Raw genomic sequence first — 16005 nt, 5'->3', positions numbered from 1 at the left:
TTACTGTGGATAAAAAAATATATATATTCTGAACCCCATGTGGATTTACACAAACTGAGAAAGTCAAAAATTGTTACTTTGTGCCCCGCTCTCCCCTACCTCTGTAAATAAATACAATATAAATTCACGTCTCGCGCACTTTAATGTCCTTTGAATGTAACATGTACATTCCATTGGAACTGGAATCATGGCGGAATTTCATGTGAAGTCCACTTCGCAGGGCACTTACGGTCGAATAAGACCATGCTTGAATGCTGCTGCCTGGGCGGGGGTGGTCTCGTTCGAAAGTGGGCCTCTAGACGTACACTCGATTCGCGTTCGAGAGGGTTCCTCGAGCTGAAGGGATCCCCTGAATTTGGTGTGGATTTGCCGCGCCTTTACGGAGATATGGTCAAAGTTTCAATGGTTTTCCATAGACTTAAGCTTTAAAGCGTTTCATCCAGGTCACCAGTAGCGAACAATGGAGCGCGCTCTGCTGGACAAACTAAGTAATTACACCATTTCAAGCATTTTATCTGCGTTATATGTTCTGTAAAAAAAAATGTTCATATCGGCAGCATATTCGCCGATACCGTTATATCGGCGACAGGCTCATATCGGCCGATAATATTGGCAAAACGATATATCGGTCGGGCTCTAGTTAGTTCACCCAAAAATGAAAATTAGCCTGCGTTTTACTCGTTTACTACGTTATTTCAAACGTAATAAACACTTTTCTATCACTTCCGCCATCTGTCATACGCGGAAGGCTTTATTTGATGTAAGACGTCGACGTTGTGTGATTAGTGACGAACGCAGAAACAAAACACTGTTCACAAATTAGAAGCACAAAACGAGGATTTGTAAAGAAAAATGTCGGAGGATTTCGATATAAGCCAAGAGGAGACTCTTTACCTTTGCTGAAGTAAGGAAACTTTGTTTCCTTTGCTCCTGCATTTCTCAGAGGCGTGCGCGCACGACGCGTACGTCTTCCGCTAGAGAAAAGTATTTATTACGTTTGAAATATGGATATTTATCTTACAAAAATGCATGGATTCGCTACAGGAGGCCTTTATTCACCCCCCGGAGCCGTGTGAGGGACGTTTTATTATGGATGTGCGCACTTTATTTCACGTCTTCTGAACTGTTGATAACCGAACACCCGCTTACCCCCATTGAAAGGCTTGGAGGGGCCAGGACAATTTTTAATATAACTCCGATTGGATTCGTCTGAAAGAAGAAAGTCACTTACACCTAGGATGCTTTGAGGGTGAGTAAAACGCAGGCTAATTTTCATTTTTGGGTGAACTAACCCTTCAACCTAGGCTCATTGGAAAAAAATGTGCCTCTACCTTAAATGTAGCTAAATTCAAAAAAACTTACTTGTATGTCCATTTTACTGCAGTTTTCAGCTGAAATAAACACTAACGATAATAAAACACCAACCACCTTTATTACTTTTCACACAAATTGTAATCACATGATAAGATTATTTTTGTGTTTCTTTGCATGACCTCAAATTTTTTTTGATGATTGCATCACAAAACCAGCTCTCTCTCTCTCTCTATATATATATATATGGCCAACCCGATTTCACAAGAATTCGTACATATTTTACGAGGTGGCTAATTTGTACATATGCATACGACCTTGCTAAATCTTACGTATTTTACGAGTTCCCCAATTCGTATGAATTTGTATGAATGAACTACCCCACACCTAAACCTACCGTCACTGGGGTCTAGACAAATCGTACAAAATCGTATGAGTGAGGTCGCACAAATTCGTATGTATTAGCCACCTCGTGAAATACGTACGAAATGGTCATGAGATAGCGCTGTTATGGCTTGTCTGATGTAGTAAACTTGCTCGATACTTCACCTAGTAAAGCATTGCACTTGCGATGCGGAGCGCTCAGGCACAAGTTATAATACTCGAATATATAGAGTGATTTATGGTTTGTGATCAGTCACATTTGTCTTTTTTTGGCAGAGAAAGTGAGTGGGGGGGAAAAAAGTTAAAAAAGGTAAATCTTTAAAAAAATAGTTCATAAAAATTAAGGAATAGTTCATCCTGAAGTTCTGCCAACACCTTTGTTATTGATGCATATTATTTTCTTTTTTTGTGGGACTTTTTTTAATGTTCAGTCATTTGCGCATCTGCTGCCATAATAATGTTAAATTATCTTCATTTGAAAGCTTTTGTCAGCAGATGTTGATATGATTGATTTTATTTGATTATAACTAATGGATTGACTTAATATTTATTCATTAATAATAATATATTAAAATTGATTATGTACAAGCAATATAATTAGATTTAAGAGCTGTGATGGAGAGTTAGTCTTTTTTGATACAAAAACATATCAACATTATAAAGGCTCTGCATAAGTGTTATGAAGCCATTAATATTCTGCTGCTCAAATCTGCTGTTTACATGTGTTTCTCAAAGACAAAGTTCTGTCAGTAAAGCTCATTCTCAGGTTTTATAACCAGGTTTGGTCATGGATGGATGGATGTTGGCAGTAACAGTTTAAAATGGTGGCTAGACGTGATCTCCCCACCCTGATGTCACAGCCGATCTCTCTTTGAATGTTAATCTGCCTTAATCCAGTGTTTTATTTTTTTCTTCTCCCTCTGTTGTATCTCAGTCTCTGTGAGCGCTGCAAAGCCGTGAGCCTGCAGGCGAACAGATGCAACACAGACAGACACATTGCTCTGAGCCAGAGAACCTCAGTGGAGTGTTAGCCCACATTTCAGACTATTGGCAAAGCAAACAAAACTAGGCTAACTCTGGATAAGTTACTTCTGCAATTAAGACACCAAATGTGAAATAATGCAAGAGTTTTAAGTTTTAATACAAGAAATCTGTGGAATGTTTTTCCAATTCTCAATAGTGCTTTTTGAATCATTTGTCCCTTCAATTTATTACGTACAATATACCATAGTAATTCTGTGGTATTGTTTAAAGTATTTTTAAATGAATATTATAATAATTTGGCAGTCGCTAGCCGACTAAAACGACTTGATTTTGGTCTGGTTCCTCCTTCAAATTGAATGGGATTTTTTGCCACCAAGTTTATTAACCTGCTGGTGAAGTAGTGATGCTGTGTTCTCAGGTGATGAATTAAACCAGTTGTAGTAAATTTCTTTGGCAGCAAGCTGCCTCTTGATATTTCAGCTAAATAAATGTTACATATTGCTACTCTAGGATATTTTTGGTCAACATTTTTACCTGTTGTGTGTCCACATTGCTGACATTTTTATCTGTCGTTGTAGCCCATCCAAGTTGTCAAAATGCGTAATCGGAAAAGGGCTAATTAAACGTCACTGTTTTGGTCAATCCAAACTGAAAATTATTTTTTTGCTAAATATTTCTGTTGCCAATTTTTGCTTGAAAATTTTGGTCCCTAGCAAGTATCACTAATATTTATTAAAGTTGTCTTTATATTACTGTTGTAGGTTCTTCCACTGATCATAAGTGTTTTGGTAAAATCATACTACATGGCTTCATTCCATAAGGAATCTATTCTATTTAATATTTTTCTTACCTGTGAGAGCAACATAATGGACTGCCAATATTGGAATGATTTGATTTCCACTGCGGCGCGATGACTTGAAGTACCTTCTAGACTAATGGACTTGGGCTGTTTCATAAATGTTTCCTCCGTTGTATAATTGATTGGTTGCCTTTAGTCAAAATTTTCCTCCGTCTCTTGAATGCGGAGGGCAATAGTGTAAAGACATTAACTTCACACTGAAATGAGCTTCAGGGCTTTGAAATGGGCAGCCTGGTAAATGACAACAATATTGAGTGTGTCTGTCTTTTCTGTTCTAGTTTTATGTACTCTGTAGGAGGGGGCATTGGACCACCGCAAGGTAAGCAGCTGACATTTTGTCTATATTTTGCCTCGTTTTACATTAGATAATTTTGTTGGATACATTTCTCCAGTATAACATTTAAATGGAAAAAACTATATTTGTGTTCTTAAACTTGTCATCTTTTAATGGCAGGAATGATGCCCATGCAGCAGCAACAGCAGCAGGGCTTCCCCATGGTCCAGGTCATGCAGCCCAACATGCAAGGCATGATGGGAATGAATTTTGGAGCACAGATGCCTGGTGCCATGCCAATACAGGTTTGATTTATATATGTTAGCCATCAAAAATGTGGACACCGGAATCTCATGATTGGGATGTCCTCATTGTCTTGATCTCGTGCTTCTAGGGTGGGATGGCGATGGGCATGCAGACTCCCGGGATGCAGTTCATGGGTCAGCCTCAGTTCATGGGCATGAGGGGCCCGGGGCCACAGTTCCCTGCGGACTTACAGAAGCAGATGGCGGAGGAGCATCAGTAAGGCTTTACTTATTCACGCTGCCGGAAAGTTGTTTGTACACCGGAACTCGTCTCTGATCAGTGTGTGTCCACAGAAAACGTCTGGAGCAGCAGCAGCGGATGCTGGAGGAGGACCGGAAGAGAAGACAGTTTGAGGAGCAGAAACAGAAACTACGCCTACTGAGCAGCGTCAAACCCAAAGTGAGCAAGTCAATGTGATTATAAAAATGACTATACTTTCTAAATAATAGACCTGTTGTGATTATAAAATAATTGCTTGGTTAGTATTAACCATGATTATTGTCTATTTTCCAAGAATATATTGGCATCCAAATAAGGTGTTTGATAGGGAATATAAATGCAATAAAATGTTTGAGAGGTTTATTAAAGTAATATTGAGTTGTTATTGCTGCTATATCACTGTCTGCTTTACAAAGTGTTATTTTAGTATCACTGAGATACTATTATATTTTTTCCTAAATATTTGAAATTAGTTTTTATTTTTTCTGTTTTTGTTTTAATTTCGGTTATTTAATTTTAATTTATATTAATTTTATTGTTGGTCTTTTTGTCGTAGGATTAATTAACATTAAATATCCGTATAGTTTATTCATTTTAATTTATATTTATACACTATATTTTAGACTACTAAAACTATGTAAATAATATACAAATATATACTAAAATTAAAGCCAATAAAAAACTTCTGTTACTTAAAATATTTGAAGTAACAAAAGTTTTTTTTTTTTTGTAGTTTTAGTATTACTTAACTATAATAACTTTGCAATATATACTTTTTCTTGCATATCAGCTTCTCCAAACTCAAAACAAAATTGCTATTTTTGTACAGACTGGGGAGAAGAGTCGTGACGATGCCTTAGAGGCCATTAAAGGAAATCTAGATGGGTTCAGCAGAGATGCCAAGATGCATCCAACACCATCTTCACAATCTAAGAAACCAGGTACATCCAGTGACACGTTCCAGCTGCCTGACTGCCTTCAGGCCATGTGCTTTTCAAGTCCCTGCTCATGACGTCAAGGGTGGCATCAGTGGCCCAGACAGCTTTTGACAAGGTCACAGTGACTGGCGAGCGCTGAAGGACATTATCAGGGATGCACTCGCACACTGTTAAAGGGATAGTTCACCCAAAAATAAAAATCCTGTAATCATTTACTCACCCTCATCTCTGAATGTCCTTTCCCATGGAACACAGAAGGAGGATTTGAAGAACTGTACTGGATGCTGTTTTCTGTGCATTTTCATACAGGTTTGGGCTGACATGAGAGTGAGTGAATGATGACAGTTTTATTTCTTCAGTGAACTATCCCTTTATAGTGTTTCTTTTCTGTCTCGATGCAAACGCACTACATCTTTATCATTGAGTCAAATAGCTGTTTTATTCCCAGCAGCCACCAGGAGGCCCTCCAGATGTTTCCACTGAGTGTTTGCTGTTTTACTTATCCTCCATGTAACGCATTATCCTCCACCTTCTCACACTGGCTTTCACCCCTCACACCTGCAGAAGAGCTTCATATCACTCACTGTTTCTAGTCAGCTGCTGCAAATGTTTCTGCTCTAACTGTTTAGTTTGGAAAGAGTCCAAAATGTATTTGTTGCCACCTCTGCCAATTGCTGGTGGTGAATTGAGAAAAAAAATGAACTGGTCATAAATATTTATTACAGGCTATTTTTGTTTGGGGTCAGGAAGTTTTTGAAAGAAGTCTCTTATGCACATCATACTTCATTTATTTGATCAAAAGTGCAAAAAAGAGAGATTGTTAAATATTATTGCAGTTTTAAATATATTTTCTATTTTAATATATTTAAAAATATAATTTATTCCTCTGATGCAAACTGAATTTCACCATCATTACTCCAGTCTTCAGTGTCACCTGATCCTTCACAAATCATTCTAATATGCTTATTTGCCGCTTGAGAAACATTTCATATTATTATCAATGTTGAGAACAGTTGTGCTGCTTAATATTTAATTAGGCTTAAAAAAAAATTGATATTTTTTTTCAGAATGAATCAAAAGAACTTCATTTATTTGAAATATAAATATTTTGTAGCATTACAAGTGTCTTTACTGTCACTTTTGATATATTCACACTAGGGCTGGGTATCGAGTTCGAATTGCCTCGATACCATCGAGTATCGAAAAACGTCTCGTCGTTCGGTACCAAATTTCGATACCTAAGGGGTTAATCTCATCAGCGTCAGTGAGCCAATAAGCCTGCAGCACTTGCCGGTGTGTTCGACCAGAAGAGGTGCGGTGCAGATCGATCATCCGCGAGAGCGATTCGAAAGCGCACGGAGCAGTCTGTTCTATTTAGCTCTCGTGGTACTGTAATACCACCAGTATAGAGTAGCGCGGCTAACAGATGTGTAAACTGAAGACTATTTGAGCTTTATTAAAACTATTTTGCACTGATTTATTGTGTTGGTTACATTTTGTTCTTTTGTGCAGTGGCTCAGGAGATGAGTCTGTGAGTTTGTATAAACATCAACAAGCTGAAAAATAAAACCTAATTAAACCTACATTATCTAATAAAAAAGTTTTTTTTTTAGATAATGTAATCTTGTTAAAATTGATTTCATAAAATTGGTATCGAAAAAAGTATCGTTCAGGAACTGGTATCGAAGTCAAGGTATCGGTATCGATATCGAAAAATTTTGAACGATACCCAGCCCTAATTCACACAAAAAATATTACTGACCCCAAACTTCTTAATGGTAGTGTATATGGAAGAACGTTTTCTATATCTAATACAAACCTCTAATGGTATCTTTTGAAATGTACCATGTTAAAAAAAAAAGGTTTTGGATTTGAATCGCATGCGTCATCAGTCAGAGGTCAGATTGTCATTCTTAAAATTGGACTTAAACCATGTAATGTTGCAGTTGGTTGATACCAGCCAATTGGTAAGTAATTGTTTATTCACTAACCAAAGCCAATTTTAACTCCGATTTGGTTTGAACATTCACATCTTGTTCCCATCCATAATGTGACATTTTTGAGCAAAACAGGATTTAAAAAAAAAAAAATTGGGGCAGAAATTTATTGGATGGTAAGGTATGGATGTTCCATAGCTGACTGCAGTCAGATGAATGAGAATGAGACTTTGCTAAAATAATGCTTAAATAGTTAAGTGATGTTAGCAGAAAAGGAAAGACAAGCATTTTCTTAGTCAATCATTCATGGTAAGACCAGAAAAGAGTGTCAAGTAAATAAAAAAAGGTCAATTTTGTTTTCTTGTTGACTTGAATTTTGGACCCTGCTAGTAATTATAGTAAGAAATTGAAAAATGTATAAACAAGTACATTTCCATTGACATTTTCATTTAAAGGTTGCATTTGTTTTGTATATTAAAATAGCAGCACCACACCTAATGAAATTCAGTACCCTCCTGTTGTTCTTGTAAAACGGTTTCTCATTTTTTCAGTCTGTCTGTGAGGTCATAACTCATAATGTGTGTTTTGTCTGTCTCACTCTCTTGTTTGGTTTTTGCAGACTCATCGCCATCTCATTCCTCTGTCACCTCTCATACCCTTCCTCCTGCTTTCCCTGATGACGACGATGAGTTTAGTGACTTTGTGCAGGGCCCCGTCGATGCCTCCTCCTCATTCCCCTCTTCATCCCTCCCTCCATCTTCCCCTTCACTGAGAGCCGCTCACATTAGCCAGCCATTAGACATGGGGCCTGGCCAGCACCCCCCTTCCTCCTCTCTCCCTCACTCTGTCCCTTCATCTCTCCCTGTCTCACCTGCCATCCAACACTCTTCTGTCATCTCCAGCTCCCAATCTGCATTCCAAGGTAACGTCCCTCTCACGGTTTCTCACTTTGTCATGCCATCACTTGTTAGTACCCATAATCAAAGGTTAGATGCCATAACTACACTACTCAGTGTGCAAAAAGCATGTTATTCGTGTTTCAATAAACACGAAAAAGTAGATTTGGTTCACAAACTAGTTGTAATATTGAACAATGAGTTACATTTGCAGCTCATGTAAGAAAAAAAAAAGCTAGCACATTCCTGGGGTTGTATGTGCCAGCCAAGCAACTCCCATTGACTTGAATGTGAATGGTAACGGATACCTTTCTTCAGATCGTTTAAACCTTTTTGCCCATAACCGCTATCTTGCTGTGTTCTTGACGTAGAGTCAAAAGTCTGTCAAGGTTTCTGATTCAGATATGATGGTCACCATCTGTGAGATTTGCACAGTGATTCTGACTCAACCATCACCCTCCACCTCCCTTCGGTTTTGTCAGGTTGCAGATGGCATCCCATATGCTCTTATAATTTAAGCTGGAGTTCTATCAGCACAACAGCACATGCACACTATGCCGATTGTGACGGCGTACTGATAAGGAGCTCAGAGTGAAGCCTGCATAGATGCGTGTGATTGATAGTGTTACCGGTTTGGACAGAATTTATGCCATGGTGTCTATTACCACAGAAAAAAATGATTCGAACTAGAACTTAGAGATGACGTTCTCTGAGGGACATCTACCACTGACTGTGGCTCAGATTTCGTACTGTTAACATACTGTCACTGGAATAAAATTCAAGGCATTTAACTACTCGTACACAGAGAAAGTACAGCTACTGCTGGTCAAATATTACTCCAGTACAAGTTGTAAAGACAGGTTTTTACTTAAGTAAAAGTACAGAAGTACTTGCTTTTAAAAGTACTTAAGTACCAAAAGTAAATTTCCTTTTGTATGTCAATGCACTGTTTTATTGTTGTACGTAGTACTTGCAATACTTCTGAAGCAACTTGGAATACATTACACCTACTGAATACAGTACAGTGAAATTCTGTAAATACAGAGTGATAAGGAAGAAAAAAAATCAAACCTGCTTTAAAACCCAGCAACACAACTTTAGCTGTATAACTTTACAACAGCAGCACTGCTTTAACAAAAAAGCTAAACAGCAAAACTTATTTGACATCAAAACAAAAATTTTAAAAATGTTGTCTAATCGCTCTTGCGGTACTTTGATGTCACACACAGAACGGTCTGCGCAGTGCTGCTTCAAGTCCAACACTTACTGTGTTTTATTAGGAGATGCACAACAGTTCTTCTGTGGCCTTATAGGTAATATTTTCACGTACACAATTTAGCAAAATCAGACAATATTGTGTCTAATATATACCACAATATTAACTTCTTATTGAATTATTGTAAATAAATAACACATTTGCAACTGGTCAGTGTTCAAAAAATGCTGGGAAATCACTTCATGTAGCCCTACAAGAGTGATTACTGATAAACTGTCTGAAAAAAAGAAAGTCACATTTTAGAGATGAAAGAAATCACCCACTGACTTTCAAAGCTGCCACATAGTAATGACTTTCTACTTCGAGGACCTTGATAGAAATGCAGTGGAGTGAAAAGTACAATAATTGTCTTTCAAATGTAGTGAAGTTAAAGTCATAAGTTTCCAGAAAAAATAATACTCAAGTAAAGTACAGATACTCAAAAAGTGTACTTAAGTACAATACTCAAGTAAATGTACTTAGTTACTGTCCGCCTCTGCTCGTACATTATTTATCAGCCAATTATGTCATGCCTAAACAATTCCTGTTCCACCTCGGGTACTGTGAAGAGGTTACAATAGTCATTGTAATAGTTAATTTATTGTTATAATGAAGCGGTTACTTACCTGGCTCTTTTGGATATTTTATAATAAAAGAAACCGTAGGACTGTATATCTGCTCCAAAAGCTAGTGAGCTGCCTTGCTGTATGTTCCCTATATAGACAGTAGAACATATCTTGTTAACTGGAACACCCTACATAGTCAGCAACTTCATGGACAGCGAACGTGCCATAAAAGACTCAACTTATTATTTATTCCAGTAGAGCATCTTGTTAACCTAATACTCTAAAAAGTTAAATATATAATAAATGACTAATGAATATTTAAATGAGTTTTTATTTGAATTTAATATTTATACTTTATTTAATGGCATTTAAGTATTTATATATTCAGAATTTTCTTGACTTTGTCCTCCATCTTGTTTTAGTTTTTTTCGTTAATCTTGTCGCCCTGTATTCTGGGATTCTGTATTCTATTCTGTGCAAAGGAAACATGTAGTAATGTCTTATTTTAAAGGCTGAATAATGTTGCCTACCTCTTGGAAAAGCTTTTGCATCTGCATCGCAACATTGATGCGTTAAATGCAGTAGGTTTTGGTCTTGTACATTCACATAGTCATGTTTGGTGCTCAGTTAAAATATAAACTACTACAGTTCAATATGGCCTCTGTCCCTAACTGATTCAGGCCCATCTCTGGAGGAGAAGATGTTCACATCTTGCGATTTGACATCTGATAAGAAGGCCCAGGTTAGTTTTAAGCCACGCCAGGCTCTGTCTGAGCTGAGTCCCAGAGTTCAGGTCACAGCTCAGTTTCACAGCAGCACCAGAGCCCGAAACTGGGCCCAAACTCAAGATGACTTCAATTCAGCCTTCATTGAGCCTCTACCTGCAACTCAGGCGCCCCCTGCAGCAGACAACCCGACCGTCCAGCCCACTAGCACCAGCGGTGAGAAGAAAACATCTGTGATTTCAGTCCCGCCTCTTTTTCGAGCTTCTCAAAATTAACACAACTCGCAGCTCGAGACTTCCTGCCTTGCCTCTATTTGCTAATCATGAGATATGCTTGGTTTAGAAGGGCTGATTTCTTATCTTATTCTTGTTTGAAAAATCTTTAAATCTTGACCTGATTATTTCTAACACTTCTCAATGAACATCCAAGTAACCAAATCTGTCCTCTTACTTCAGCTGTCTTTGCTAAAGCAGATCCAAGGCATTATACGGAAGGAATTGCATGGGCCTAGAAGTTTTACCCTTGAAGACAATGTGCTCTTGAGCATGAAAAATGTTCAAAGTTGAATGGAAAAATAGACTAAGATGAAGATAACTTAATGAAAATCTCTACTTGATAAAGAAATGCCTAATTCAGATCTCCTGCCTACTGTCACAGAAACCCTTTTTTTCTGTCCTGAACATCTAACTGATTGTGCACGTGATCTAAAATATGTGCATGTTTGGGATTTAACATGTATTTACTGGGCTTGATTTCTTAACATGTGATGCTCTATAAATTCTTCCATTCTTGCACATTTTCCAATGTCTCTGAAATGATGGTTCTGGGTTTTTTAGGTCCAGGGGTGTCCAGTCCTTCTCATGGAGGGCCACCTTTCTTCAGGGTTTGGTTTCCAACACACTTGCCTAGACATTTCTGGTAATCCTGAAGACTTCGATTATCCTGTTCAAGTGTGTTCAATTAGGCTTGAGGCAAACTTGGTAAGAAGGTGGCCCTCCAGTGTCAAGATTGGACACCCCTGGTTTAGTCCGTCTACTGAGACCATTGGTGTTGTTAAAGGAGGGGATCAATTGCATGATTCACTGCTGTTGATGCTTACTTGGAGGTTTAATCACCATAGCCCCATTTTAATCATTTGCCTAATTTACTTCTCCACAGGACTCACAGTTTTAGCACAGATTTCAATGTACACATTGGCAATGCATGTAATGAGATGAGTGTCAATGCCAATACAAAGCAAAACTTTCTTCTCCGTATGTTGTCAATCTGTTTGTCCTACAAACCCACCAGCTCTCGGCTCAAGACAGCTGAGCTGATGGCAGAAGCAGTGGGAGTCTTTAGTGTGACTGTGCATGGTGTCAGTAGTACATCCGTGCTGGGCTTTGCTTGACAGCAGGTGTGGGGGACCTCTGACTGTGCAGTAGGCACATGGGATATATGCTTGATCAAGCACTCTTAGCATAAGAGTCCACAAATATCTCACTGTTTCCATGTCCATCACCACCAGGTGTAGGTGTCTACCCCCAACAAGACATGCAACCCATGGTGCCAGCCTGGTTATACAATGACTCGCTCATCCCAGGTATATGCTCTTGACGTCATTAGATTTGCATCATTTCATAGTTCTGCATTTCACGGTATCTAATGCCTAATGGTTGCTCTTCACAGAGTTGTTCAAGAAGGTCCTTGAGTTCACCATGACACCAACAGGTATTGACACAGCCAAACTCTACCCAATTCTGATATCATCGGGTCTGCCACGGGAAGCTCTCGGACAGATCTGGGCCTTGGCCAACCGCACCACACCTGGCAAGCTGACCAAGGAAGAGCTGTACACCGTCCTGGCTTTGATTGGAGTCGCCCAGGTAGATTTCACAATTTCAAAGGAGTATGTAGGTTTGCAGTCATAGGAAGTTAAGTGCATCTTTAGGCCAGAGGTGTGGGGATCTTATCATCTTCCCTTGCTGCTCTTGGCAGTTACAGTCCTGTGAGTAGAAACTGTATAGCTCTTCCAGCAACTCATGGGACCCTTTCAGTAATAGCACATTTGTTATGCAAATTGAAAAGCTCAATGAGGAGCCACTCTTCCAGTGCTTCAGTTTTGTAGAGCAATCAAGAAAGGAAAAGCTCCGGAGAATGCCAGAAATGGCATTGAAAATGGAAGTTGACTTTAATGAATATTTTAGGCAAACAGATCAGACAGCCTCTTGGTGGAGGGGGAAATAGACATCTGGGTGGAGAAGAAGGTCTATTGTTTGACAGGCCTGCTTTTTTATTTCGTTTCCCTGATGAAAGACGTGCCGTAAATTCAATGTTCCTGCACGAGGCGTTGAAGTGGTTTTGTCTTAATAGCTCACTAAATCATTGTTATGTGTAGGGAGAATATCAGTTTTAATTGAGTGTCTTATGTTTATAGCAGTGCCTCATCTTAATGACTGTCAGTAATCAGCATTTATCAGTCGGCTTTCAAAGATATGTGCTACTTGTTATCGTCGACGTTATCATTCTGCTTTAACGCTTCGCTTTTATAGCTTCTCTTTAAAGATAAGATTTGGTTAACAGGGGATGGTATGGTGTACAACTCCAGTCCTGGAGGGCTAGTATCCTGCAGAGTTATGTATCAATCCCAATTTAACCTGGCCACTGGCCATCCAGGACTTGAGGTGAAGAGTCCTGGTGTACTGGTTAAAGATCTGGGTTGGTATCTAATTTTATATACATGGTAATAGTCTAGCACAAGTTGCAAATGAACTCATGATTTCTATGGTTAATGTGTCAGCATGGCTAAAAGAGAATTGCTTAATTCAGCCTTCATTGAGCCTCTACCTGCAACTCAGGCGCCCCCTGCAGCAGACAACCCGACCGTCCAGCCCACTAGCACCAGCGGTGAGAAGAAAACATCTGTGATTTCAGTCCCGCCTCTTTTTCGAGCTTCTCAAAATTAACACAACTCGCAGCTCGAGACTTCCTGCCTTGCCTCTATTTGCTAATCATGAGATATGCTTGGTTTAGAAGGGCTGATTTCTTATCTTATTCTTGTTTGAAAAATCTTTAAATCTTGACCTGATTATTTCTAACACTTCTCAATGAACATCCAAGTAACCAAATCTGTCCTCTTACTTCAGCTGTCTTTGCTAAAGCAGATCCAAGGCATTATACGGAAGGAATTGCATGGGCCTAGAAGTTTTACCCTTGAAGACAATGTGCTCTTGAGCATGAAAAATGTTCAAAGTTGAATGGAAAAATAGACTAAGATGAAGATAACTTAATGAAAATCTCTACTTGATAAAGAAATGCCTAATTCAGATCTCCTGCCTACTGTCACAGAAACCCTTATTTTCTGTCCTGAACATCTAACTGATTGTGCACGTGATCTAAAATATGTGCATGTTTGGGATTTAACATGTATTTACTGGGCTTGATTTCTTAACATGTGATGCTCTATAAATTCTTCCATTCTTGCACATTTTCCAATGTCTCTGAAATGATGGTTCTGGGTTTTTTAGGTCCAGGGGTGTCCAGTCCTTCTCATGGAGGGCCACCTTTCTTCAGGGTTTGGTTTCCAACACACTTGCCTAGACATTTCTGGTAATCCTGAAGACTTCGATTATCCTGTTCAAGTGTGTTCAATTAGGCTTGAGGCAAACTTGGTAAGAAGGTGGCCCTCCAGTGTCAAGATTGGACACCCCTGGTTTAGTCCGTCTACTGAGACCATTGGTGTTGTTAAAGGAGGGGATCAATTGCATGATTCACTGCTGTTGATGCTTACTTGGAGGTTTAATCACCATAGCCCCATTTTAATCATTTGCCTAATTTACTTCTCCACAGGACTCACAGTTTTAGCACAGATTTCAATGTACACATTGGCAATGCATGTAATGAGATGAGTGTCAATGCCAATACAAAGCAAAACTTTCTTCTCCGTATGTTGTCAATCTGTTTGTCCTACAAACCCACCAGCTCTCGGCTCAAGACAGCTGAGCTGATGGCAGAAGCAGTGGGAGTCTTTAGTGTGACTGTGCATGGTGTCAGTAGTACATCCGTGCTGGGCTTTGCTTGACAGCAGGTGTGGGGGACCTCTGACTGTGCAGTAGGCACATGGGATATATGCTTGATCAAGCACTCTTAGCATAAGAGTCCACAAATATCTCACTGTTTCCATGTCCATCACCACCAGGTGTAGGTGTCTACCCCCAACAAGACATGCAACCCATGGTGCCAGCCTGGTTATACAATGACTCGCTCATCCCAGGTATATGCTCTTGACGTCATTAGATTTGCATCATTTCATAGTTCTGCATTTCACGGTATCTAATGCCTAATGGTTGCTCTTCACAGAGTTGTTCAAGAAGGTCCTTGAGTTCACCATGACACCAACAGGTATTGACACAGCCAAACTCTACCCAATTCTGATATCATCGGGTCTGCCACGGGAAGCTCTCGGACAGATCTGGGCCTTGGCCAACCGCACCACACCTGGCAAGCTGACCAAGGAAGAGCTGTACACCGTCCTGGCTTTGATTGGAGTCGCCCAGGTAGATTTCACAATTTCAAAGGAGTATGTAGGTTTGCAGTCATAGGAAGTTAAGTGCATCTTTAGGCCAGAGGTGTGGGGATCTTATCATCTTCCCTTGCTGCTCTTGGCAGTTACAGTCCTGTGAGTAGAAACTGTATAGCTCTTCCAGCAACTCATGGGACCCTTTCAGTAATAGCACATTTGTTATGCAAATTGAAAAGCTCAATGAGGAGCCACTCTTCCAGTGCTTCAGTTTTGTAGAGCAATCAAGAAAGGAAAAGCTCCGGAGAATGCCAGAAATGGCATTGAAAATGGAAGTTGACTTTAATGAATATTTTAGGCAAACAGATCAGACAGCCTCTTGGTGGAGGGGGAAATAGACATCTGGGTGGAGAAGAAGGTCTATTGTTTGACAGGCCTGCTTTTTTATTTCGTTTCCCTGATGAAAGACGTGCCGTAAATTCAATGTTCCTGCACGAGGCGTTGAAGTGGTTTTGTCTTAATAGCTCACTAAATCATTGTTATGTGTAGGGAGAATATCAGTTTTAATTGAGTGTCTTATGTTTATAGCAGTGCCTCATCTTAATGACTGTCAGTAATCAGCATTTATCAGTCGGCTTTCAAAGATATGTGCTACTTGTTATCGTCGACGTTATCATTCTGCTTTAACGCTTCGCTTTTATAGCTTCTCTTTAAAGATAAGATTTGGTTAACAGGGGATGGTATGGTGTACAACTCCAGTCCTGGAGGGCTAGTATCCTGCAGAGTTATGTATCAATCCCAATTTAACCTGGCCACTGGCCATCCAGGACTTGAGGTGAAGAGTCCTGGTGTA

General features: G+C 39.4%; 1 protein-coding gene across 1 annotated transcript in view; it reads left to right on the top strand.

The window, feature by feature from the left end:
• Positions 1-16005, top strand: part of LOC107672368 (synergin gamma-like) — a 49839-nt gene that overhangs the window by 4045 nt on the left and 29789 nt on the right. The window contains exons 2-13 of the mRNA XM_016465527.1: positions 3817-3857; positions 3993-4117; positions 4207-4334; positions 4412-4517; positions 5167-5278; positions 7832-8134; positions 10610-10870; positions 12162-12236; positions 12323-12542; positions 13434-13540; positions 14832-14906; positions 14993-15189. Coding sequence (XP_016321013.1) covers positions 3817-3857; positions 3993-4117; positions 4207-4334; positions 4412-4517; positions 5167-5278; positions 7832-8134; positions 10610-10870; positions 12162-12236; positions 12323-12542; positions 13434-13540; positions 14832-14906; positions 14993-15189 — 1750 coding nt within the window. The remainder of the gene's footprint in view (positions 1-3816; positions 3858-3992; positions 4118-4206; positions 4335-4411; positions 4518-5166; positions 5279-7831; positions 8135-10609; positions 10871-12161; positions 12237-12322; positions 12543-13433; positions 13541-14831; positions 14907-14992; positions 15190-16005) is intronic.

Source organism: Sinocyclocheilus anshuiensis, unplaced genomic scaffold (assembly GCF_001515605.1).
Source record: "Sinocyclocheilus anshuiensis isolate Anshui unplaced genomic scaffold, SAMN03320099.WGS_v1.1 scaffold144, whole genome shotgun sequence".
NCBI lineage: Eukaryota > Metazoa > Chordata > Actinopteri > Cypriniformes > Cyprinidae > Sinocyclocheilus > Sinocyclocheilus anshuiensis.
The sequence above is the reverse complement of the archived record's forward strand: the minus strand, read 5'-3'. Positions and strand labels throughout refer to the sequence as shown.